The 22470-nt window shown below is 52.7% G+C and overlaps 1 protein-coding gene across 6 annotated transcripts; it reads right to left on the bottom strand.

Moving 5' to 3' along the window:
- Window positions 1-556: 556 nt before the first annotated feature.
- Window positions 557-18426, bottom strand: DENND6B (DENN domain containing 6B). Of its 6 annotated transcripts, XM_033161468.1 has the most exons (18): window positions 18288-18380; window positions 17614-17726; window positions 16579-16659; window positions 15527-15632; window positions 14914-14993; window positions 14768-14830; window positions 7576-7631; window positions 6651-6773; window positions 6298-6393; window positions 6116-6210; window positions 5833-5898; window positions 5477-5541; window positions 5252-5341; window positions 4733-4786; window positions 4267-4376; window positions 2800-2902; window positions 2151-2225; window positions 1167-1289 (listed from the first exon to the last, which is right to left on the bottom strand). In XM_033161468.1, the coding sequence occupies exons 5-18, from the start codon at window positions 14929-14931 to the stop codon at window positions 1167-1169; spliced, it is 1137 nt and encodes a 378-aa protein (XP_033017359.1). In that variant the 5' UTR covers window positions 14932-14993; window positions 15527-15632; window positions 16579-16659; window positions 17614-17726; window positions 18288-18380. The 6 variants fall into 6 exon arrangements, with proteins under 6 accessions (XP_033017356.1, XP_033017357.1, XP_033017358.1 ...); XM_033161469.1 differs by lacking the exon at window positions 17614-17726 and having other exon boundaries at window positions 18288-18426; XM_033161464.1 differs by lacking the exons at window positions 16579-16659; window positions 17614-17726; window positions 18288-18380 and having other exon boundaries at window positions 15531-15631.
- Between the last annotated feature and the right edge of the window lie 4044 nt (window positions 18427-22470).

The raw sequence follows: 22470 nt of genomic DNA, 5'->3' as shown, positions 1-22470 counted from the left end.
GGGCAGCTTGTACAGAATTACTGGGACCATCTAACACCAGCCCTCAAGGACCTACACTGGTTTCCAGTACGTTTCTGAGCAGAATCCCAAGCCCTCCATGGCCTCTGCCCTGTTTACCTGGAGGGTCTCCCCTCGACCCGCCCCACCCGCCTGCCCCCTTGAAGCAGCACCTCCACCCGTTGACCGCCATCCATCCTGCAGACACTCACACAGGACGTTCCCTGCCTTCCCCGCTTCTGATTTAGGAGAGCTCAATTGGGGCACCATCCACGTCCTGGTTATCTCACCCAGCGGCCTCATGCAGATGCTGGACAGCCTGGCGGAGCAGAGGGGGCCCCACGGCAGCCCACTTGTGGGTGTGATGGGCAAGGTGAAGAGGGAACCATTGCCTAGCAGCACTGGTGAGACTGGGTGACCATTCTTCGCTTCTGTCCTTCAGCTGAGCCCATTCCCAGCATTTTCCAGCCCCCGTTTTCTTATAAAGCTTTATTCAGAAGAGCAGTTTGCACCACCCACTCAAGAAGAATGAAATTAAAAACAAGAACAATTAATTGCACATTTATTCCAAAGCCTGTTAAAACAATTGAGTTTAATGCAACAAAACGTGTGAACTGGATCCAGTGATGCCAGCTTTTCAAAGGCTGGTGGTCCTTTGTTTTTCCAGTGCCCCGCCAGGGAATCCCACTGCCCCCCGCATTGGGAACCTCTGGCTTAGACAAGGGGTGTGTGTGTAAAAAGGCAATAAATAAAGATGGCCGAGGCAAAGCTCCGCAGCAAAGGCTCCTGACAACCAACACTTATTGATTTACTGCCACTGCACAGCAGGCACATCCAGACACACATGAGGGAGGTTGGGGGGCAGGGTGGAGGGGCTGCCACTTGCCCTCACGCAGGGCCATGAAGGAGAGGGGCCTGCTCGCGTGAGGGCCACCGTCTGCCTTGCAGGAAACGTTTCTCCCTTCTCCGGCCCAGGGGAGATGTGGGCGCAGCAACTGGCAGGAGACCATCCTCGGGCAAAGAAGAGGGTCCTGCAGGCAGAAGAGCTTCTGTGGGGAGGAAGGGCAGCCTCCCCCAAGAGCCCATGGGGCGCCCCACTCCAGGCCCAGCCTGCCAAGATGGGGGGCAGCTGCCTCCCCGCAGCCGGGTTCCTCTGGCTCAGACGGCCTCTACTGGGGCCCCAGGACGGCCTGGAGGTCCTCGGGGAGCGACCCAACGATGGTGGCGATGTAGAGGCCCACCCGATGCAGAATCTCCTCCTTCACGGGGAGGCGATGGCACCTGGCGCGCACCTGCCGGGGGAGGCAAGGCGCAAGAGTTAAGGCAGCAGAGCTGAACTCTGGAACTCCCTGCTGCAGGAGGCAGCCCTGGCCACCAGCCTAGAGGGCTTCAAAAGAGTATCAGACCCATTCATGGAGGGGGGGCTCTGGGTGGGGACTAGCCCTGAGAACTCAGCTCTGCCCTCCAGTCAGATGAAGAAATGCTTCTTTGCTGGAAAGCACAGGAGGGGAGAAGGCTGCTCCTGGGCCGAGATCCTGCTTGTGGACCTGCCCTTGGGGGGGGGGCATCTGGTTGCCCGCTGTGAGGACCGGATGCTGGCTGAGATGGGCCCCTGTGGCCTGATCCAGTCTCAGGCTCTTATATTTTGAAGACCAGTCCACTGGGAGAGGCAGAATCAGGTCATTAAAAGGGACTGACTGAAGTTGCCCCATGAACTGGGCAGCACATCCTTTCAAATGTCTGTATCCCCATTTCTTTCTGATGTACCAAGTGCCCACCTTGAGAGATGCTGCTCCTCTCTCCCTTTCGCAACAGGGATGCTCACCAGGTGCCCCCTGCCTGCCCACCCCCCCAGACAGGCACCAACACATCGCACGACCCAAGGGGGTCTCCTCCTCCTTCAGGACTCTGGTTGTTGCCCACATGCCAAAGTTTAGCGGAGAGACCTGTAGGAGTTTAAACCAGGCTCTTGTCCGCTGAGATTTTCTTAGGGGATTCCCAAGGCTGAAAAGGCCTGGCCTCTGTCTGGAGGGGCGAGCCAGCCAGCCAGCCAGCCAGCCAGCCAGGCTCCGCTCTGCTCCCTCAAGAGGAGAGCCCCAATCCAAGCACCTTCCAGCCATCGGGCGCAACTCGCTTGGGAGCATCCCGCTTACCAGCTTCTCCTGGAGCTTCAGGACCAGGTCCACCACCTCAACCTCAGACTTGTCCTTCACCCAGGCCCGGATGTTCTGCGGGAAAAGCATCCAACTCAGCTGGGAAGACACTTCCTTGCTTCCTCCTCCTCCCCCCCCCCCCCAGAGCAGGGCTGGGCAATGGCAATGGCCCTGATCCTGGTGCCACTTTCTGGCGCACCTGCTAGGAATCTTGCAACGCACCGGGGGTGGAGGGGCTGTTTGGCCAAACCTGAGCCCGACTCAGCTGGAGAGGAGCCCAGGTGTGTCTTTGCGAAACGCCGAACAGGCGCTAAGACTCTGCAAAGCCCTCAAGCAGACCGCAAAGAAATACTAGTCAAGGAAATGGGGCAAATGCCCATCTCCTTTCCAGTCGGACACAAGCCCAGCTCTGATCTCCACCCAGGAAACCTGGCCAGGCAAAGCAGCAGCAGCAGCAGCAGCAGGGGGACACCAGTGCCACTTCCCTGAGGCTGAAGCGGTGGCCTCACAGACTCTGCAGGCAGCAGCAGCAGCAAACCCCCGAGGGCTGAGATTGCCCAAAGTGTAGCAGCCCCGAGCGGAAGGAGGACGTGTGGGCAACCCCCCCCAATGCAGGAGCCCCCCCTGCACCCCCCCATTCTCCACGCACCGCCTCCGCGATGGCTTCCAGGTGCAGGGCCTCCAGCTTGTGCATCATCTCCCGGTGCCTCTGGCGGTACCAGCCATCAAAGTTCGGGGATCGGAAGAAGCGCCTGGGGGGGGGGGAGAAGGGGGCTGGGTGGGTGCTGCAAGGGGGGCCACGGGGGGGGGGGTTCAGGCAGAGGCTATGCCTAGTCCATGGGTTGGCAAACTAAGGCCCAGGGGCCAGATACGGTCCAATCACTTTCTCAATCTGGCCTGCAGACGGTCCCGTAATCAGCGTGTTTTTACATGAGTAGAATGTGTGCTTTTATTTAAAATGCATCTCTGGGTTATTTGTGGGGCATAGGAATTCGTTCATCTCCCGCCCTGCCCCCCCCAAATAGTCCGGCCACCCACAAGGTCTGAGGGACAGTGGACCAGCCCCCTACTGAAAGTTTGCTGACCCCTGGCCTAGTCCTTAAGCCACAGGAGGAGGCTGGCTCCTGCAAGGCCGGCCGGGCCTTGGTTGCCTTCCAGTCCTCAGTGGCCAGAGAGTGAGGGGTGGCCAAGCCCCGTTTGTGATGGGCAGGATCTGGTCCCTGGCAGGGAGGCTCCGTCACTTATCAAGGCTGCGACACAGTGGAGGGAAGCAGCCCAGAGTGGGGTCTGCAAGGAGGCGCACCAGGGGAGTTGGGGCGCCATGGACCGCAGCCTGAGCCACGCCTGCCAAGCTTGTTTGGAGCACAGGACCAAGGAGCAGGGATGACAGCAAGAGGGAGCTCCATTTTCTGAGTGACGTGTGCCTTTCGCTTCCTAAATGGAGTGATGCAGAGCCGGCTCCTTCCCTCTCCTGCTCTCTCCCTCCTGAAAGGTGCCTGCGTGCTCCTACCCTGGGCTGTCCTCTTCTGGCGCCCAACCAGGGCAGGGCTGGAGCTCTGGGGCAGAGCATCTCCCTTGCGTGCAGAAGGCCCCAGGCTCCATCTCCAGGGGGTCCAGGCAGGGCTGGCAAGGCCCTCCTGCCTACCAATGAAGGCTGAGCAGGGTGCCTCGGGTCGAGGCAGCAGCAGCTTTCCACTCCAAGCCTGGCCCTCTTCCTCTATGGCTGCCCCCACGGGCTGTTGTGAGACGAGCGAGGGGGCCTGCTGCTAAGAGCTACCGTGTCCCCTTCCCTGCTTGCAGAAAAGGAGGTCTCCAGGGCAAATTCAGGTGAACAGCTAACCTACACTTTCAGGAAAAAAGCAACCATCTTTTTGGGTTGTGTAGTATTTCGAAATACAATTGGAGTGGGTTTGGAGGTTCCCCCATAGGACAAACTCCCTGATGTTGAAAATCTTGTTCCTGAGGGCTCCTGCCTGTTCTGCTCCTTGACACCCTAGCTTTCCACACACAGGGAAGAGCATTGGGGTTTGTATGTGATCAGCCACCTCCATCCTGGTTTAGCCCCCCTGGGGCTGAGCTGTCCCAGTCGGGAGCTTTTTGCCGGCCCAAGGCCTACCTGTACAGGCCCACCCAGTCCCCCTTCAGCACGCAGGTGAGCTGAGGCCCAGCATGCTCCAGGGTCTTGAGGAAGTCCTCCTGCTGGAAAGGGCGGATCTGAGGGGGGTTCTGAGCACAGGAGAGAGAGAGAGAGAGAAGGAATGAAGCCCGGGCAAACTGGGCACTCCCTCCTTCCATGCAGGGGAGCCATGCTCAGGCTGGCATGCCTCAACCCCCTCCCACAGCCCAGTGACACCCCCTTGGGTCAGGGGGCTGGAGCCACAAAGACCACTGTGGTCCACAGAGCATGTGCTCGGCCAGCTGCCCCACTCGCCCGCATGTGCTCTGCATGACTAGCCTCTACAGCAGCCGGGCCAGAGGAGCCTGCGGGTGACCCAGTGGGCCAAGACCCACTGGTGCTGCCACCAGAGGGCAGCCCTGAGAGCTTGGAACTGAGCGGGGGGCGGGGGAGACTGACCACATACCTTCCAGGGGGTGATGGCCCTCTGTAGCGGCATGAGGCTCGCCATGTAGTGCTCCTATGGAAGGCCAGGAAGGAGGGAGGGAGAAATCAGAGGACCCCCTTTCAGCTCTGCCAAGGCCTCCTCACCCCCCCCCCCCGGACAATCATGCAGCTCCGGGGGTGGGGGGAGATGGCCTGAAATAGGCAGCCTCCTCCCAAGGGGAAGGGGGCAACAGGAGGACATCAACCTCCAAAGGGAGAGAGACCAGGAGTGGCCCCCCCATGGCAGAGCAAATGCTGGGGGCGGGGCAGAAGGCACCCAGGCTCCATGAATGGCGGGGAGAGAGAGCCCTGGCTGCCAGCTGGGGGGGGGGCAACGGGGAGGTGGATGCGCCTCCATGGCCCACGTCTGTCGAAGGCTGCCTTTCCCGTGCTCCTCGTCCTCCATGCCTCCTCATTTCCCTGGGAAGGCAGAGGCTGCCAGACAAAGCCAAGGCTGGAGGGAGGGGGCACCTGCCCCCCACCAGCTGCCGCTACTCACCAGAGGTATAATGAAACTTTGCGTGAGCTCCAGGAGGTGGCGCCGCAGCAGGGCGCTCTGGGCATCGGAAGGCTGCTTCTTGTGGATGCCCTGTGAGGCGGGAGGGAGGGTCATTGCGCTTGTGGGGCCACCGGCCTCTCCCTGCCCCTCCCTGGAAGGCTCTGACCCCCAGGGGGGAAATGGGCTCCAAGCAACCAGCCCCTCCTCCCCACAGCGCCTGCTCACCTTCAAGAGCTGCTTGATCAGGGTCTTGTCCTTGTGCAAGAAGGTCTTGTAGGAGGTGTAAAGTCCTGCAGTCAGAGACCCCCACAAGGAGGTGAGGCCAGGAGGCCCTGTACCAGGGGGGTCCTTCCCAGGGAACGCCAGGGAGTCCCCTGTGTTTCCCAGGGGAGTGAGAGGCACCTGATGCACCCCCCTGGCAAGTGCTGGGGGAGCCCCTGCCAGCTTCTCTGCTCTGCTGTGTCACCCAGGAGCTGCTTTCGAACACGGCACCAGCAGCTGAGCCACCAAGAGGCTCCCAAAGGCACCCTGAGGCCCACCTCTGCGGCCCCTGGGGGCAGAGCCCGAGCCTTGCTCCTTACCCGGCTTGGCATCCAAGGTCTTCAGCTTGGCCAGCTTCTTCACCTTGACCTGCTTGGGCAAATCCCCTACGGAAAAACACAAGGCCAAAGGGTGGGGGCTGTGGCTGCTGTGCTCCCCCCGACACAAGGAGCCACAAGCCAACACGTCCCTGAGCCTGGCTGGCCTTCCGGGCATGGGCTCCTGTGCTCCTGGCTCAGCCCTGGACTGCTCCCACCCCACCCCACCCCCGATTCCCAAGGGCCGGGATCCCCGCAGGCAGGCGGCCCCAGAGCCCCTCCTTACCGGTCATCTTGAGGTCCCCCAGGCGCAGGATGTGTGGCCAGTGCTGCAGAGTCTTGATGAAGAAGGGGTTGGTGACGCCCAGGACAACACTTGGCCTGGGGGGGGGGAGAAGGGGGAAGTTAATCCTCAGCTAGGAATCCCCGGTCCCCCCCTCCAGGCAGCCCCCCCTCGAGGACACTCACGGGGCCTGCGTCCGCGTCGTGTACTCCTTGAACTCGCTGTCGTGGATGGTGAAGTAGGGGCGGAAGTCGCAGCAGAACTTCAGAGGGGCCAGGCAGCTGGTGGAGAGGGAGGGGGGCAGCCCGTTAGGAGGCTCCCACAGGCACCCCAAAACCAGCCAGGGGGGCAGGAAGACTGCTATAGGTGCTGTCAGAACCCCACTCCTTGCCCTAATAGGGGGTCTCCTTCATCCTCCACCCCCCTTCGGCAAAGGGCTCTGAGGGTCTTTTAACCAGGGGCAACTCTGGAGATTTGCCCTCCCCCCCCGCCCTGTCCCAACAGGCAAACTGGGCCTAGACGCCCAGCGGCTCCCCACCTGGTCAGGGCGAGGACCATCTCTGAGGAGGCGGCAGGCGAAGGCGCCATGACCACGAGGGGCTCCCCCAGAAGAAGCAGCTCCCACAGCATCTGCAGGTGGATCAGCACTGGCTGGAAGCACCTGCGGAGAGAGCGGGAGGGGGGCAGGTGGGGCCAGGCCAAGGCAGGCTCGCCTTGGGGCAGGGGCGCCCTCGCCCCTATTGCCAGGCCTCGGAGAGCGGGACAAGGCGGCCCATCAAAGCCCCCCTCAGGCCGCCAGCCAGCAGCCCCCTCCCCCCGAGACAAGAGCTGCTTTGTCCCCAAAGCAAAACTGTCCCCATGAGCCTCTGGGGCTCCCACCACCAGATTCCCCAAGGGGGATGAAAGGAGCCCCCCCCAGTGCGAGGAAAAACTCCAAAGAACCCCAGAAGAGCCCCAACGCCCTCTTTTCACAGGGGCCAAAAAGATGGGGAAACCCCCACGCAGGATCTGAACTCAAGAGCAGGTCTCCCTACCTGAGGTTTCCAGCAACTGGGGAGGCTAGGAGCCACCCACTGCCCTCCTCTCTTTCCATGAATTTGTCCACCCTCCTTTAAAGCCATCCAAGCTGCCTTTCACTGAAGCAACATCCCCTCCCTGGGGAGGCTCTGGGCCAGGCACCCCCAAACTCGGCCCTCCAGGTGTTTTGGGACTACAACTCCCATCATCCCTAGCTAACAGGACCAGTGGTCAGGGATGATGGGAGCTGTAGCCCCAAAACATCCAGAGGGCCGAGTTGGGGGTGCCTGCTCTGGGCCAAAGGGTAGGCAGGCTCCCCTGAGAGCCCCCCCTTGCCCCACCAGATGCTACTCAGGACCCCCCCCCCCCACTTCCCCTCCCTTGTGCCCTCTGCAACTCCCCAGACTTGCCCCTTCTAGCAGGGGGCAGAAAAAGAGCGCTCTCACCTGAAGAGGTCCAGTTCATGGATGCTGGGGAGGACTAGGGGGGCAGGCAAGAGGTTCTGGGGGGGGGGAAGGAGAAGAAGGGAGTCAGTGGATGACCCAAATGGAGCTTTAAGTCTCAGTCCAAGTACCAAGGGAGACACGGTTGGCATCAGAAAAACACAACCCCCCCCCGTGCAATGTGGCTCACCCAGAGGAAAGCGCAGTCATAATAATAATAATAATAATAATAATAATAATAATAATTTTATTCTTTTTTTTTTTATAAGATTTTATTATTTTCTATTAAGACAAATAAAAAACATAGCATAAACAACAACATTAACAATACAATACAATGCATAAACACAACACAAAAACACAATCAAACAATTACAATAAAAAAAAAAAAAGACATATACAAACCTTTAAACTAACAATTATCCTCTTAATTTTCTTGTTTCTATCTTCTCTGTTTTGGGGGACTTCCCCCATTCCCTCCACTGTCTTCAAAATCATATATACCTTCTAGGTAGCTTTGTATCTTATTCTATTCACATTTGCTCAGTTTTTAATGTGCTTTACTTTACTTAATCATATCTTAACTTGAACACCAAATCTTAACATATTTTCTAACAATTGAATCTTTCACACAAAAATATCTTACTGACAATTTTATCTAACATATACCTACTAAAGCCGCTATTCTATTTAATTCTGCTCAAATATTCAATTTTACTGATTTGACCAAATAGTCTTTAAATTTCTTCCAGTCTCGTGGCACCTTCTCCTCCCTCTGGTCCCGGATTCTGGCGGTCAGTTCTGCGAGTTCCATATACTCCATCATCTTCATCTGCCATTCTTCCACCGTTGGTATCTCTTCGCCTTTCCATGTTCTTGCCAATAAGATTCTAGCTGCTGTTGTGGCATACATAAAAAACACTCTATCCTGACTGGGTATCTCTTCATTAGTTATGCTCAGGAGAAATGCCTCTGGTTTCTTACAAAAGGTAACCTTCATTACCTTCTTGAGTTCGTTATAAATCTTATCCCAGAAAGCATTTACCACTGGGCACAACCACCACACATGAAAAAAGGTACCTTTCGCATGTTTACATTTCCAACATACATCTGGCATTTTGGTATTCATCTTTGCTATCTTAACTGGTGTCAAATACCATCTGTAGACCATTTTCATTATATTTTCTCTTAAACTATGACAAGCAGTGAATTTAATACCTTTTTGCCACAATCTCTCCCAGTCATCCATCATAATATTATGTCCTACATCTTTCGCCCACTCTATCATTGATGATTTAACCAGTTCATCTTTCGTATGCCACTCTAGCAAAAGATTATACATTTTGGAAAGGTTTTTAAAGTTCGATTCTATCAGTTCTGTTTCCAGTTTTGATTTTTCTACTTGAAAACCAACTTTTTTGTCCATTTTGAATGTTTCATACACCTGATGATAATGCAGCCAGTCGGGGACCTGGCTTTTCACTTGATCGTAGCTTTTTAGCTTAAAAGAGTCCCCTTCCTGCTGCAATATGTCCATGTATCTTAACCAATTTGCAGACATGTTCGGTCTCTTGTAGGCCTTGGCCTCCACTGGAGAGATCCATCTAGGGGTCTTTCTCTCTAACAAATCTTTATATCTAATCCAGACCTGATACAAGGATTTTCTAACTATATGCGTCTTAAAAGTTCTGTGAATCTTAGCCTTGTCATACCACAGGTATGCATGCCAACCGAACATATTATCATATCCTTCCAAGTCCAATACATCAACATTCTCTAGTTTAAACCAATCCTTTAGCCAGCAAAAGGCCGCTGCTTCAAAGTATAGTCTTAAGTCCGGCAGGGCAAAGCCTCCTCTATCTTTAGAGTCTGTTAAAATCTTAAACTTGATTCTTGGCTTTTTGCCCTGCCATACAAACCTTGATAAGTCCTTTTGCCATTTCTTAAAGCAATCCAGTTTGTCCAGAATTGGTATGGCTTGGAATAAAAACAGCATCCTTGGTAGGACATTCATTTTTATCACGGCAATTCTTCCCATTAACGACAATTTCAATCTAGTCCATATCTCCATGTCTTTCTTTATTTCCATCCACAGTCTTTCGTAGTTGTCCTTGTACAGGTTCAGATTCTTGGTTGTAAGATTGATACCTAGATATTTTACTGTTTTGACAAAATTGAGGCCGGTGCCTTCCTGTATTCTTTGGATTTGTTCTGCACTCATATTTTTTCCTAAAACTTTGGTTTTCTGCTTGTTTAATTTGAAACCAGCTACAAGACCAAATTGTTCGATTATTTCCAAGGCTCTGGGGACACTGCTTTCCGGTTCCTGCAGGGATAGCATCAAATCATCTGCAAAGGCGCGTAGTTTGTATTCCTTCTCTCCCACACGAATTCCTTTTATCTGTTTGTCCTTTCGTATCATGTTTAGGAGGACTTCCAGGACCGTGATAAAAAGTAAAGGGGAGATAGGGCACCCTTGTCTTGTTCCCTTTTCAACTTCAAACTCCTCCGATATCACACTGTTTACAATTACTTTAGCTCTTTGTTCTGTGTAGATGGCATTGATTCCATTCAAAAACTTTTCACCAACTCCCATCCTTTCCAAATTCTTTTTCATAAATGTCCAAGAAACTTTATCAAATGCTTTCTCTGCATCAACAAACAATAGTGCCGCATCTATATTTATATTTCTCTCCAGTTTTTCTAAAATGTCCACAATGATTCTCGTGTTATTACTAATTTGTCTTCCTGGCAAGAAACCTGCTTGGTCTCTATGTATATAATCTTTCAACACTCTTTTCAGCCTTGTAGCCAATATGTTTGCAAAAATCTTATAGTCCACATTCAAAAGGGATATTGGACGATAATTTTTCATTTGCATCACATCCATATCTGGTTTTGGAATCAGTGTGATAAAGGCTTCCTTCCACGTCTCTGGTGCCCTATCTCCTTCTAATATCTTGTTGCAAACTTCTCTTAGTGGCTGCGATAGCCAGTCTTTCAATGTCTTATAATATTTTGCTGTTAATCCATCCGGTCCTGGAGCCTTCCCCAATTGCATATTATTTATTGCATCTTCTATTTCCTGCGTCGTTATTGGGTGGTTGAGAGTAACTAATTTTTCCTCTGGGACCTTTTGCAATCCGTTTTTTTCCAGAAATCGGTCTATTTCTGCTTCATCTATCTTCTCCTCCTTGTACAGTTGCTTGTAAAATCTTTGAAAACACCATCTGATTTCCTCTGGTTTCTCCACGTTTTTTCCGTTTACTACCAAGGTATTGATGACATTTACCTTTTGTCTTTTCTTCAATTGCCAAGCTAGTAATTTTCCACATTTATTAGCCGATTCAAATGTTCTTTGCTTCATCATTTTCACTTTCCATTCAATGTCCTGGTTCATTATATTGGCATATTGGGATTGCAAGTATTTAATTTCTTTTTGAATTTTAACGCATCTGGGATGACCTCTTAATTCTTTTTCCTTTTCTTTGATTAATTTCAACAATCTCTCCATCTCTGCATTTTGTTGTCTCTTCTTTTTTGCTTTTTCACTAATGAGAAATCCTCTCATTACAGCTTTACTTGCATCCCAAGCAATTCTTTTCTCTACATCGGAGCTCCAATTTATCTGAAAATATTCTTTCATCTTTTTCGCCGCCCTTTCCACTAGCTTGGTGTTTCTCATCAAAGCGTCATCCATTCTCCATCTAAAAGAATCCTTGGAAATCATTTTTAAGTTTAGCTGTACAGGATTGTGGTCTGAAAGAGTTTTGGGGCCAATTTCTGCCTTTTGTATTTTTGGAGCCAATTCATTCGAAATCCAAATATAGTCTATCCTCGACCATGACTGCTGAGGTTCGCTGAAATATGTTGCCTCTGTATCTGTGGGATTTCTTATTCTCCAAGAGTCCACCAAATTCAAATTGTCCACCATTTCGAAAAAGGTCTTTGGGAGTTTCCCATCATTCGTTAATTTAGTTCTTTGAGATCTGTCCATTAATGTGGAAACTGCACCATTAAAATCTCCAAGGCAAACTAATTTGTAATCCAAATAGTCCAACAGCAAATCATGTATTTTCTTATAAAAGATTGACTTTCCATCATTTGGTGCATAAAGTCCCAGAATCAAGAATTTTTCGCCTTGTATGTTAATCTCAATTGCGATGTATCTCCCTTCTTCATCTTTAAAAAGCTGTCTTGGGCTATATTTCTCCTTTGCGTATATCACTACTCCTCTCTTCTTGACCTTATCCGATGATATAAACTCTTGGCCTAATTTTTTATTCTGTAATAATCTTCTGTGACGTCGGGCTATGTGGGTTTCCTGTAAACATATTATATCCAAATTCTTCTTTTCTATGCTATAAAACACTCTGCGTCTCTTTGGTCTCTGGTTCAATCCCCGGACATTCCATGTCATTAACTTGAGCGCCATTTTCCTTTCTCTAGTCTTCTCCTCCAGTTGCTTCTCCTTTCTTGTCTTCCTCTGGATCCTTGCCTGAACTTGGTAGACTTGGTGGTGGTCCCGGCGGTGGTGGGAATACCTCTGGAAACCTGTAGAGTTGTGCTGGGTCGAGTGGTGTGCCTTTAAATTGTTCCAGATGCTTGTCCAAGAACTTCTGTTTCTCCGCCAGGGACCTTATTCTTATCTTTTTTCCTTCAAACGTGAATGCCAGGCCTTCTGGAAATTCCCAACTGAAGGGGATTTTCCTTTTTCTAAGCTCAGTTGCCAAATCGTTGTAAGGAACTCTTTTGTCAAGGAAAAATCTGGGGATGTCCTTATAAAAAATTACTTTATTCTGCTCTACCACCAGGTTGTTTCTATAGTGCCAGTCCAGAAAGAAGTCTCTATCGTGTCGATCGTGGCACACAATCAAACAGTCACTGACTGTTTTGTTACTTTTCTTTCCTCTGGAACCTCTTGGACCAAATCTGAAGGCCTTCACTATGCGCGCTGAGACGTTGATTTCTTCTATCTCCCAAAATCCTGAAAATAACTTCACTATATAGTCTTTTAGGTCTTCCCCTTCCACTTCTGGAAGATTTCTTAGGCGAATGTTGCCCTCTCTTTGATGTAGTTGCAGAAACGCAAGGGACTCTTCCACAGACCTCTGTCGTGTTCCAATATTCTCTATCTGTTCCAAATCTAAATTATCCAATTTTTCCTCCACCTTTTTTATTTTTTCCTTGACCACTTTAATTTCCTCTGAGTCCTTTTTCAAGGTGGTCACCTCTTGCCCAATCCTATTGATCTCTTCTCTGTTCTTCTTTACATTCTCCTCAATTTGCCCAATTGATTTTTCTAGGGTCTGCGTAGAATTTTTAATATCAGCTTTTATATCCGCTTGAAGTTTTTCTATCGCTGAATTCACTGCTGTATTTCCTGATGAGACTTGATCTTGTGTTTGCTTCAGCCCATCAGTAACACTTTTCAGTCCTGCTGCAATTTCTGCCACACTAGCAACCAATTTCTCCATTTGTTCCTGTAGAGTTAGGGAAACAGAGCCTTTTCTCTTCTCAGAGCCAGTTCCTTTAGATCTAGTTTCCATTCCCTGTGGGCTCTGCAACTGTAATCTCAAGGTCACTCCAGTTGCTGTGGTAACAATCTCAGACATTCACAGTAGAAGGCCAACAGTCCCAAAAGTAAACACCAGGTGGCCAGCAGATCAGTTCTGAGAACAAAGAGACTGCTGAGCCAGGAGCCCACACCAGTCCCAAAAGTCCAACTTTTAGGCAAAGAGTTTAAATTCCAAAGTATAAATTCCTTAGAGCCAAGAAGGGTCCACTTTCATGTAGCCCAAGTCAGTAACAATTCTTGGCTTGCAGTGTTACCACCAAAGTTTATAAAGTAGCTTGTATCTGGTTACAAAGAAGTCAAAATGTCTCCACTGGTAAACAGTCACTGAGACACCAACAAAGAAAAAATGGCAACAATATATCCCAGCCCGCTACTGACCCGGAATCCTAATCCAGAGGGTGAGGGGCGTCTTCTTTTGCCATATCAACTGTTTTTAAGTCTTAAAACAAACTTTAAGCAACTTTTAAACCACTTTTAAAAAGTTTGGCAGAGTTCGCAAAACTTTTCCGTTAGTCGCGGCTTTGATCTTTTAGCGCTACCAAGCTCGCGCGAACAGTACAAAGGGAACAGGCTTCCTTTTGCAGTTTCCTCTGCAAGTAGTGCTCTTTAAACTTGTAAAAATAATCCAATTCTTTAACTTACAGAGTTTCTTCGGAGATTTCTATGCAGGAAGTGCCGGGTGCTCGAGTCTGGCGGGATCGCTGCTTTGATCCTCCGCAGGCAGATGCTTCTTCAGTCCCGTGCCGGCGCTCCGCTCGCCCGATTTTCCCCCTTACGAGGGTCAATCGGGAACGGAGACGGCACGTCTGGGACCCACGAAGCTCAGGTCCACGGGACGCTCTTCCCGTGGCTTTAAGGGACCCGTGGCGCAGGCACGGAGATCCCTAAAGCCTAGCGGAGGACGGAGCCGTCGGACTCCCGTCCGCCATTGACCGGCACCTAACCGGAAGTCCAATAATTTTATTCTTTACACCCCACCCATCTGGTTTCCCCAGCCCCTCTGGGCAATTCCCAACAGAGAACTAAAAACAGAATAATAATAATAATAATAATAGTAATAATAATTTATTTGTACCCCGCCCATCTGGCTGGGTCTCCCCAGCCACTCTGGGCGGCTTCCACCAAACATTAAAATACATTTAAAATATCACAGTTTAAAAACTTCCCTAAACAGGGCTCCCTTTGGGTGTCTTCTGAAAGTCAGATAGAGTGGCATTGAGCGGTCCTTGGAGGGATGCAACCTGGCAGCTCCAGGCAGAGACCAGCTGACAGCAGCTCAGGACCCAGTTATATGCAGAAATGAGCCCCGCCCTGGTGGAGGGAGCCACAGGCCAAACCACAAGGGCATCTCTGCCCTGCTGAGCTGAAGAACGGCATCTTGCCACCCAGCTGTTCTCACACATCACATGCAATGCTCCCCTGCCCCCTGCAATGCAGGAATTGTTGCTAAAGCACCTCTGACAGGTGGCCCCCAACCTCTGCTTAGAAATCTCCAAGGAAGGAGAGTCCACAGCTTCCCGAGGGAGACCATCGAATGGTGGTTACTGTGCCGCAGGGAAAAGCATATGCCATGGAGGGCCCCCCCACCCCCGGCCTCCAAGTCCCAGCAGCTCTCACCTCCTGATTCTGGGGCTTGGCGGGGCTGGAGCCAGGCTTGTCCAAGCGGGAGGGAATCCTCACCTGTGCCACGAAGAGGGACAGGCAGAGTGAGCGCTCCTCCCCCAGAGCCCCCTCCCCTGCTGCACCCCGTCCCCACCAGGTACCTGAATGACGACGCCCATCACTGGGAGATTGAGGGTCTGGCCAGGCACAGGAGGCGGCCACTGGTCAATCTCGCTGCACACTGGAAGAGGCAAGGCCATTTTAGGAGGTGGCCCTGGACTCCCCCACCCCAAATGCCGTGGCCCCCGCCTCCCTCCCCGCAGGACCTCCATCGTGTCAGCTTATTTGCCCCCTATCCTGGGGGAGGAGGGGAAAAGCCAACATGGCGGCAGCCATCTCTCCCCACGTACCTGGGAGATGAGAGGCGGAGGAGCAGGCAGGGGGGCGCCTTGGAGAGAAAACAGAAGGGCTTCTTCTTGGGATGGGGTGAGCAGCAGAAACTGTGAAACTGGCGGGCAGGAGATTCAGGGCAGGCAAAAGGGCCACCTCTGCATGGGTTCCCGGCAGCCTTGGCCAACCTGGCGCCCTCCAGGCTTTTTGGACCATGGCTCCAATCAGCCGGCACAGCACAGATGGTCCTATTGCTTCCCTTCCCCTGTGCCGCTTGGGGCTGCTGGGAGTTGTAGTTCAAAACACCTGGAGGGCACCAGGTTGGGAAATGGTGCAGCCTGCCACCGCCAGGCCCGGCCCCAGGGGTAACTAGTCCCTCCTCACCTGCCTCCAGGCACGGGTCCAGCTTGTCAAAGTACTCTGGGGCTATGAGCTGCAGCAAGGTCTGGAAGAGATTCACGTAGGGGAGGCGAGACACCAGGACAAGAGACTGGAGGAGAGAGAGAGACGGATGGATGGTCGCATTTCTATGCTAATTAATAGAGTAGAAATACCTCTAAGCAGTATACAGAAAACTGAAGCAACAGCAGACAACTTACACAAAATATTACAAGAACATAGTTACATACATCAATACAATATTCCTGTTATCTATGCATCAATACCAAGTCCTGGTCCTCCCTCTCAGCCTCCGGGTTCTCACCCAGCCAGGGTCCAAACAAGCTCTTTGCTCACCCACAGAGAGAAGAGTTCTCAGGAACAGCAGATATCTCCATCGTCTCTCCCTCTAGACTCGCTTTTTATGGGCAGCCCAAGGTGGATGGCGCTTCCTCAGGCTGCCCACAGCTGTGCCCCATTCAGCCGCCCTCACCACACCCAGCTGCTACACTGGCTGGCAGCCATGACTATCGGAAAGACGCAGGAAGGGCTGCAAGAGATCCTGTCCGTCTCCTCCTCTTCCTTTTCCAGCTTGTCTGGCTCCCCACAGCCACCCTCTTGTGCTCTGCCCATCGTTTCAGGCCAGTGGGTCAAATCTGCTTGGTTCTCTTCTTGCCCAGCACCCTAATGCCAAAGCTGCTTCTGTGACAACCCAAAGGGACCTGCCTCTGGCAAGGTCAGCCGCCATCTGCCCAGGAGGAAGCAGCTCTACCACACTTTCCCACAGCACAATCTTATGGCTCATGCCACTTTGGGCAGCACCCGGAAGACCCAGAAGAGAAGAGGCTGGTGGAGGAGGGAGAACAAGCAGCTCATCCCCCCCCCCCCAGCTTTTGAGGCCCCTGGCGTAGCTGCCCTTCCTTGGGCCCCCTCCAGCTCCTCCCCACCCTTCTGCCAGAGCCTCACTGGCAAGGAGCGACTCCAGCTCTGTGCAAAGGAAAAGGCTCATCTGGTCAGAGGCTCCTGAGCGACCAGGCTTGGCTTGTGTCTCCGCTCACCTTCTGGAAGTAGCCTCTCTTCACAGAGCTGTCCTTGACTTGCCGGAAGAACACGTAGCCAAAGTAGTGTGCAGGGTCTCTCTGGGTTGGGGAAGCAGAAGTGTCTGTGAATGACCCCCCACAATCACTTTCAGGCCCAGCGCCTGGCCTGCAGGGACGTCCCCACAGCTACAACCCTCTAGAGCAGGGGTAGGCAACCAAAGGCCTGGGGGCTGGATGCGGCCCAATTGCCTTCTCAATCCAGCCCGCGGATGGTCCGGGAATCAGCATGTTTTTACATGATTAGAATGTGTCCTTTTATTTAAAATGCATCTCTTGGTTATTTGTGGGGGACAGAAATTCGTTCACCCCCCCCCAAAAAAATATAGTCCGGCCCCCCACAAGGTCTGAGGGACAGTGGACCGGCCCACGGCTGAAAAAGGTTGCTGACCCCTGCTCTAGAGACTGCTTTCCCATTCAGCAGGAACTTGCCACCCTCACATCAATCCGCCTGGCACATGCCATCACCTAAGCCTGCACCCACCATTGTGGCGCAGATGAGCTGCCAGTGGGGGGGGCCAGTCCTCCGGGAGGGGCACAGGGTGTGCCAATCCAGACACAGCTTGGCTTGCACATGACTAGGAACCCATGGAGGGAAAGGCTCTCCCCTCAGAGAAGGAAACACTGCCTGCGCTTGGGGATTGAGCCAGGAAAGGAGAGCCCCAGGGGGTCTTTCTCCTCAGCGTGATGCTGAGCCTGGGTCTCGCGGGGCACTTACTCTCCCAAGGATCAGCTGATGCCCCACCCGCAATTGCTCCAGAACAGTGGCCTGAGAAAGCCAAGTTCATCCCCAGAGATGCTGCTCAGAATTGATGCATTAGAAATTTAACATTTTTTAAAAAGGAAATTGTTTGAAGTCATTTTTTTTTTTTGCTAAATGACAAGTAATAATAATGATAATAGTTTCCAACTCAGAAGTGCCCTGGAGAAAAAACCCAGACCAAAGCCAAGCATCTCCACCCTTTTGCTTTTAACCCTGAAAATATCACAACTGACCTGTAATGATACTGCAGCTTCCCTGTTATATTCAAAGTCATCCCCAAACAATGCATTTCGCTGCCCCCCAGACTGACGGAAGCGAAAGCTGAACTGGGTGTCTCCAAGGCTTCCTGGGATGGACAGAGACAGGGCAGGAGAAACAGAGCAGCTGAGACAATGGATTCAAGAGGATTCTGCCCTCCTCAAAAATCAACATCCCTGAAGCCGTCATCCAGGGTGACTGTAAGCCCCCATGCAAGCTGGAAAAGGACACTGGGATGAATGTCCAGAGGCAGAAGACTCCCCTTCCCTGCCCCACCTGAGAGTTGGGTTGCTGTGGGCAGTACCCAGGTTGGATGCACAGCACTAATCCTGATTGGGGACAGGACCTCTACCCTTTACACCAGTGTTTGCAACTCTTTCCCTAACAATTCTGAAGTGACTGCAGAGACACAGATTGAATGCTACCAGTTAAGACTCTGCCTTTTTCCAGGAATCCTTGTGGGGCATTTTAGAAAGTCCATAGAAAAGTTGTTCTCTGTTGAGCCACCGCCTCAACCGCCTAGAACTTGATGTTGTTGGAAAAACACAATACTGTACAAGTAGCAAAGCAGATCAAATCAGCTGGGGGTTCAACGACTGTAATGCCTCCATACTCGACTCTGTCCTGACCCTGTGCCAAACCCACTTACCTGAGTATGAGTCGGGGAAGGATAGGTAGCAGATGCTTGTTTTCTGGAACACAGGAAGCGAAGAGGGTGTGAAGAAAAGCTCCTCCCCCACTCCCTACCCCACAGGCTTTGGGGCCAGGGCAGCAGCGGGGACGCGGCCCTCTCACCTCTTTTTCTGTCAAGGTGTAGTCAGGGGGATACACCAGCTGCAAAAAAGAGGAGAAACTTTCAGCGGTTGGACCCGGCAGGGAGCTCAGCTTCTTTTTTCTTTTTTGAAAAGTTTTATTATGCTTTTATTGATTACATTTAAAGAATCCACAAAAAGAAAAATTCAAAACTTAATAGAAACCATTTTACATCCACACATTTTCCTTATACTACCCTATACTCTGCCGAATATTATGACTTCCCTCCCTTCCAGCCCTTGTTTTCAATCTTCTCTTCATTCTTACGCTTAGTTTGCTGTCCTATTACCTTTAACATATTAAGTTTTGTTTTTAAATTTATCTAGATTACATTGCAAGTATTTTATCAAATCCTGTTGGTGTTGTCGTTTTGTTACAATGATTTTTTAAATACTCAATAAATTTACTCCAATCTGTTATAACCTTTTATAACAGCTCAGCTTCTTATGCCCCCTGAGCCGCAGGTGGCAGAGCCCAGCTCCTCCCAGCAAGAGCTGCCTCAGTTTCCTTGCAGTGTTTGGAGGGGCGCTGGAGACCTCTGGCTTGTGCCAGAAACACTTGAGGCTCCAAAGGTTTGTGTCTGCACCTGCTCTGAGCTCCAGGGCCCCTGGATGTAGCCTGGGCTGGGGGAGATGTTCTCACCTGAGGCTTCTGTTGGGGCCCCCCCAAAGGAGCCTCTTCCCTCAGGGTGCCCCACCCACCAGAAGAAGGGGGCAAAGTGGGCGCACAAACCGGGGTAACTCCGACCCAAGAAGCAACGGAGCCTTAGCTCGGCTACTTGGTGGAGCTGTCCATGGAGGCCCAAGTCAATTCTGTGTCCTGGGCATCTGTCTACCTGTCCGCAGACTGTCTCGCCAGAGCGGTGCATGCTCTAGTTATCTCCTGCTTGGACTACTGCAATGCGCTATACATGGGGCTACCTTTAAAGGTGAACCGGATACTGCAACTAATCCAGAATGTGGCAGCCAGACTGGTGACTGGGAGCGGCCGCTGAGACCATATAACACCGGTCCTGAAAGACCTACATTGGCTCCCAGTACGTTTCCATGCGCCATTCAAGTGTGCTGACGTTTAAACGTCCAAATAGCCTTGGCCCAGCATACCTGAAGGAGCATCTCCATCCCAATCATTCAGCCTGGGCACTGAGGTCCAGCGCCAAGAACCTTCTGGCAGTTCCCTCACTGAGAGAAGTGAGACTACAGGGAGCCAGGCAGAGGACCTTCTTGGTGGTAGCGCCCGCCCTGTGGAACACCCTCCCTTCAGATGTCAAGGAAATAAACAACTATCTGATGTTTAGAAGACATCTGAAGGCAGCCCTGTTTAGGGAAGTCTATAATGTTTGATGCTGTATCATGTTTTTAACATTCGTTTGGAAGCCGCTCAGAGTGGCTGGTTAAACCCAGCCAGATAGGCGAGGTATAAGTAAATAATAATAATAATAATAATAACAACAACAACAACAACAACAACAACAACAACAACAACAACAACAACAATAATAATAACAACAACAACTTATTATTATTATTACTAGCCCCAAAGGAGCAGGCGGAGAATCTGCTCAGCTTCCCGAGAACGGAAGGCGGCTCCTCAGACTCCTTCATGCCGGATCTGCGGTACTCTCTCCCGCAGGAGAAGAAGAAGAGTTTGGATTTGATATCCCGCTTTATCACTACCCGAAGGAGTCTCAAAGCGGCTCGCATTCTCCTTTAGCCCTTCCTCCCCCACAACAAACACTCTGTGAGGTGAGTGGGGCTGAGAGACCACCCCAAGGTCACCCAGTAGCTGCATGTGGAGGAGCGGAGACGCGAACCCCGTTCACCAGACTACGAGTCCACGCTCTCAACCACTGCACCACACTGGCTCCTCCGGGGCCTCACCCACCTCCACCGCCTGGCCCAGCTCCAGGTCGAAGGTGACGGCGCACACGCACTCCAGCCACGCCGACAGGCGCCCCCAGGGCAGCGCCGAGCCGCCGCCGCCGCCGCCGCCGCCGCCAGAGGGACTCCCAGGCCCCGGAGAGGAGAGGCGGCGGCGGCGGCAGCGCATCGCCTCCAGCCCGCCCGGAGCCTCCATGGCGGCGGCGGAGGAAGCGGGCCCTGCGAGGAGGCCCCGCCCCTTCCGCCACAGAGCGCGGCGGGCCCAGAGAGGCGCCCCCGAACCCTCCAGCGCCCCCAGCAGGCCGGAGCCAGGTCAGGCCCCCGCCCCCCCCCCCGCGCAAGAGAGAGCGGCAGAAAGTCCTCGTGCCCGGGAGGTGGGGGGAGGCGGCGGGTCCCGATGCCGTTTGCTCCCGCGCAGCCCGCCCCCCCCCCCGCGAGGCCGGCCGGGTCCTCCGCCTCCTGGGGCCGGCCTGGGTCGTTGTGCGCAGGCGCGCCTGGCCCCTCCCCCTCCCGCGCTCTCTCTCGGCGCCGCCATTTTGGAGCTGAGGGGAGGCCGCGAAGAAGCGAGTCCCGGCGGAGGGAGAGGGAGGGAGGCCGGCCGGCCGAGGAGGCGCTCCGGGACACTCTCCGCCTCCGCCCCCGCCCCAGGTAAGGCCTCCAGGGAGGGAGAGCGGCCTCCTCTGGGACCCCCTCCCCGCCTCGCGTGGGTCTCTTCAGGTAGACTGCGCCTGGCCCTGGAGTCGCCACCGACCGGCTTTCCGTGCGTGACCGGCTCCCCCTCTTCGGCCAGCGAGAAGCGTCCCGAGCTCCGCAGAGCCGGAGGCGGTCCCTCCGCCCCCCGGGTTGGGCTCGTGAGGTGTGGGGTGGCCAGTCTCCGGCAGCTCCCGAAATCCCGGGCTTCTTCTGGGGAAGGGCCGGGCCCTGCCAGCTGCGCCGGGGGGCTCCCACCGGCCGGGCCCCCTCCCTCCCGAGAGGGACCTCACGGCGCCCCGTCGCCTTCTCCTGGGTGTGGGGCTGCAGGGGGCGGACGTCCCCAGGGAGAAGAAGAGGAAAGTCTAACCAGATATTTAGTAATGATTGGGCAGCGTTCAGAGAATATCTTAAAAACTAAACAACAACTACACAAATCTCCTGACAGACTTGGATTGAATCTTGAAGTTTAAGGAAATTATAAAGTATTTTTTTCCTGATAACTAACTGAAAAGAATCATAAAAATGAAGTGCGTATAGACTAGTAAGGTATAAAAAGCACAGTGAGGTGAATCGGAAGTTAAAGGGTATGTAATGTCAAATGAGGTGTTAGTCAGTGTCTACGGTCTGTTTATGTTGTTTTTCGTTGTGTTTATGTTCTATGTAAATTGTTCTGTAATAAAGAATCTAAAAGAAGAAGAAGACTGCATTCCCGCTTCCTATAGGAAGCAGGTGGAGGTGTGTTGGTGCAGGATCGGGGCTTGGAGGCAGCTGGGGCCAGGAAGCAGGATCCCCGGAAGATGGAGAGGTGAAGAAGCGCTTCCCCTGCCCTGCTCTGGATGGAGCCCCGCTTGCCTTCAAAGGGGCAGCTGCACGGCCTGGGGGGCGGTTGTTCCTTAACCCACCTTTGTCCTTTGAGGTCCAGGCGGCTTCTGTGGCTAAGAGCACCCCCCCCCCCAAGCTATGGCCAGTTTGCCAGCCGGAGCCTTTCCTGAACCAGGGCAGTGGAGCCATGGTTCTGCATGCTCTGCCAGTCTCCAGTTCCAGAGGTCCCAAAATCCAGCACCCAGTGTGACTCAAAAGAGTCATTCTCCCCTAGATCCACCCTGGGTACTGCTCACCTCCCAATTCAGCCTTGGGCTCTGTGCATAGGGCACCCATCTTCTTCTTCTTCTTTGGCAATCACTCGTAGCCGAGTAAGATTGTCTTCCATAAACATGGTTTTAACAATGTGTTCGTAAGTGACTGTGGAGGCCAATTCTGGATCCACACGTCCTTCCACAATGGGGACATAGGTTTCCAGACGGGAGCTGATCACAGTGAGGCTTTGCAAAGCATGCCTTCCTCGAAGCACATTTCTCCCTTGTGTTCTGAGTTCGAGTGTCTTCAAAGCCCGTGACACCTTTGGTAAAGGCTGTTCTCCAGTTGGAGTGCTCACAGGCAAGTGTT

Source organism: Lacerta agilis, chromosome 10 (assembly GCF_009819535.1).
Source record: "Lacerta agilis isolate rLacAgi1 chromosome 10, rLacAgi1.pri, whole genome shotgun sequence".
Lineage (NCBI taxonomy): Eukaryota > Metazoa > Chordata > Lepidosauria > Squamata > Lacertidae > Lacerta > Lacerta agilis.
The sequence above is the reverse complement of the archived record's forward strand: the minus strand, read 5'-3'. Positions and strand labels throughout refer to the sequence as shown.

Excerpts from the sequence above, each read along its gene's own strand:
- DENND6B (XM_033161469.1), bottom strand. Across the intron at positions 6,394-6,650 it reads ATGGTCCTCGCCCTGACCAG|CTGCCTGGCCCCTCTGAAGT; the intron begins GTGGGGAGCCGC and ends CCTCTCCACCAG. Across the intron at positions 5,899-6,115 it reads GGGGGACCTCAAGATGACCG|GGGATTTGCCCAAGCAGGTC; the intron begins GTAAGGAGGGGC and ends GTTTTTCCGTAG.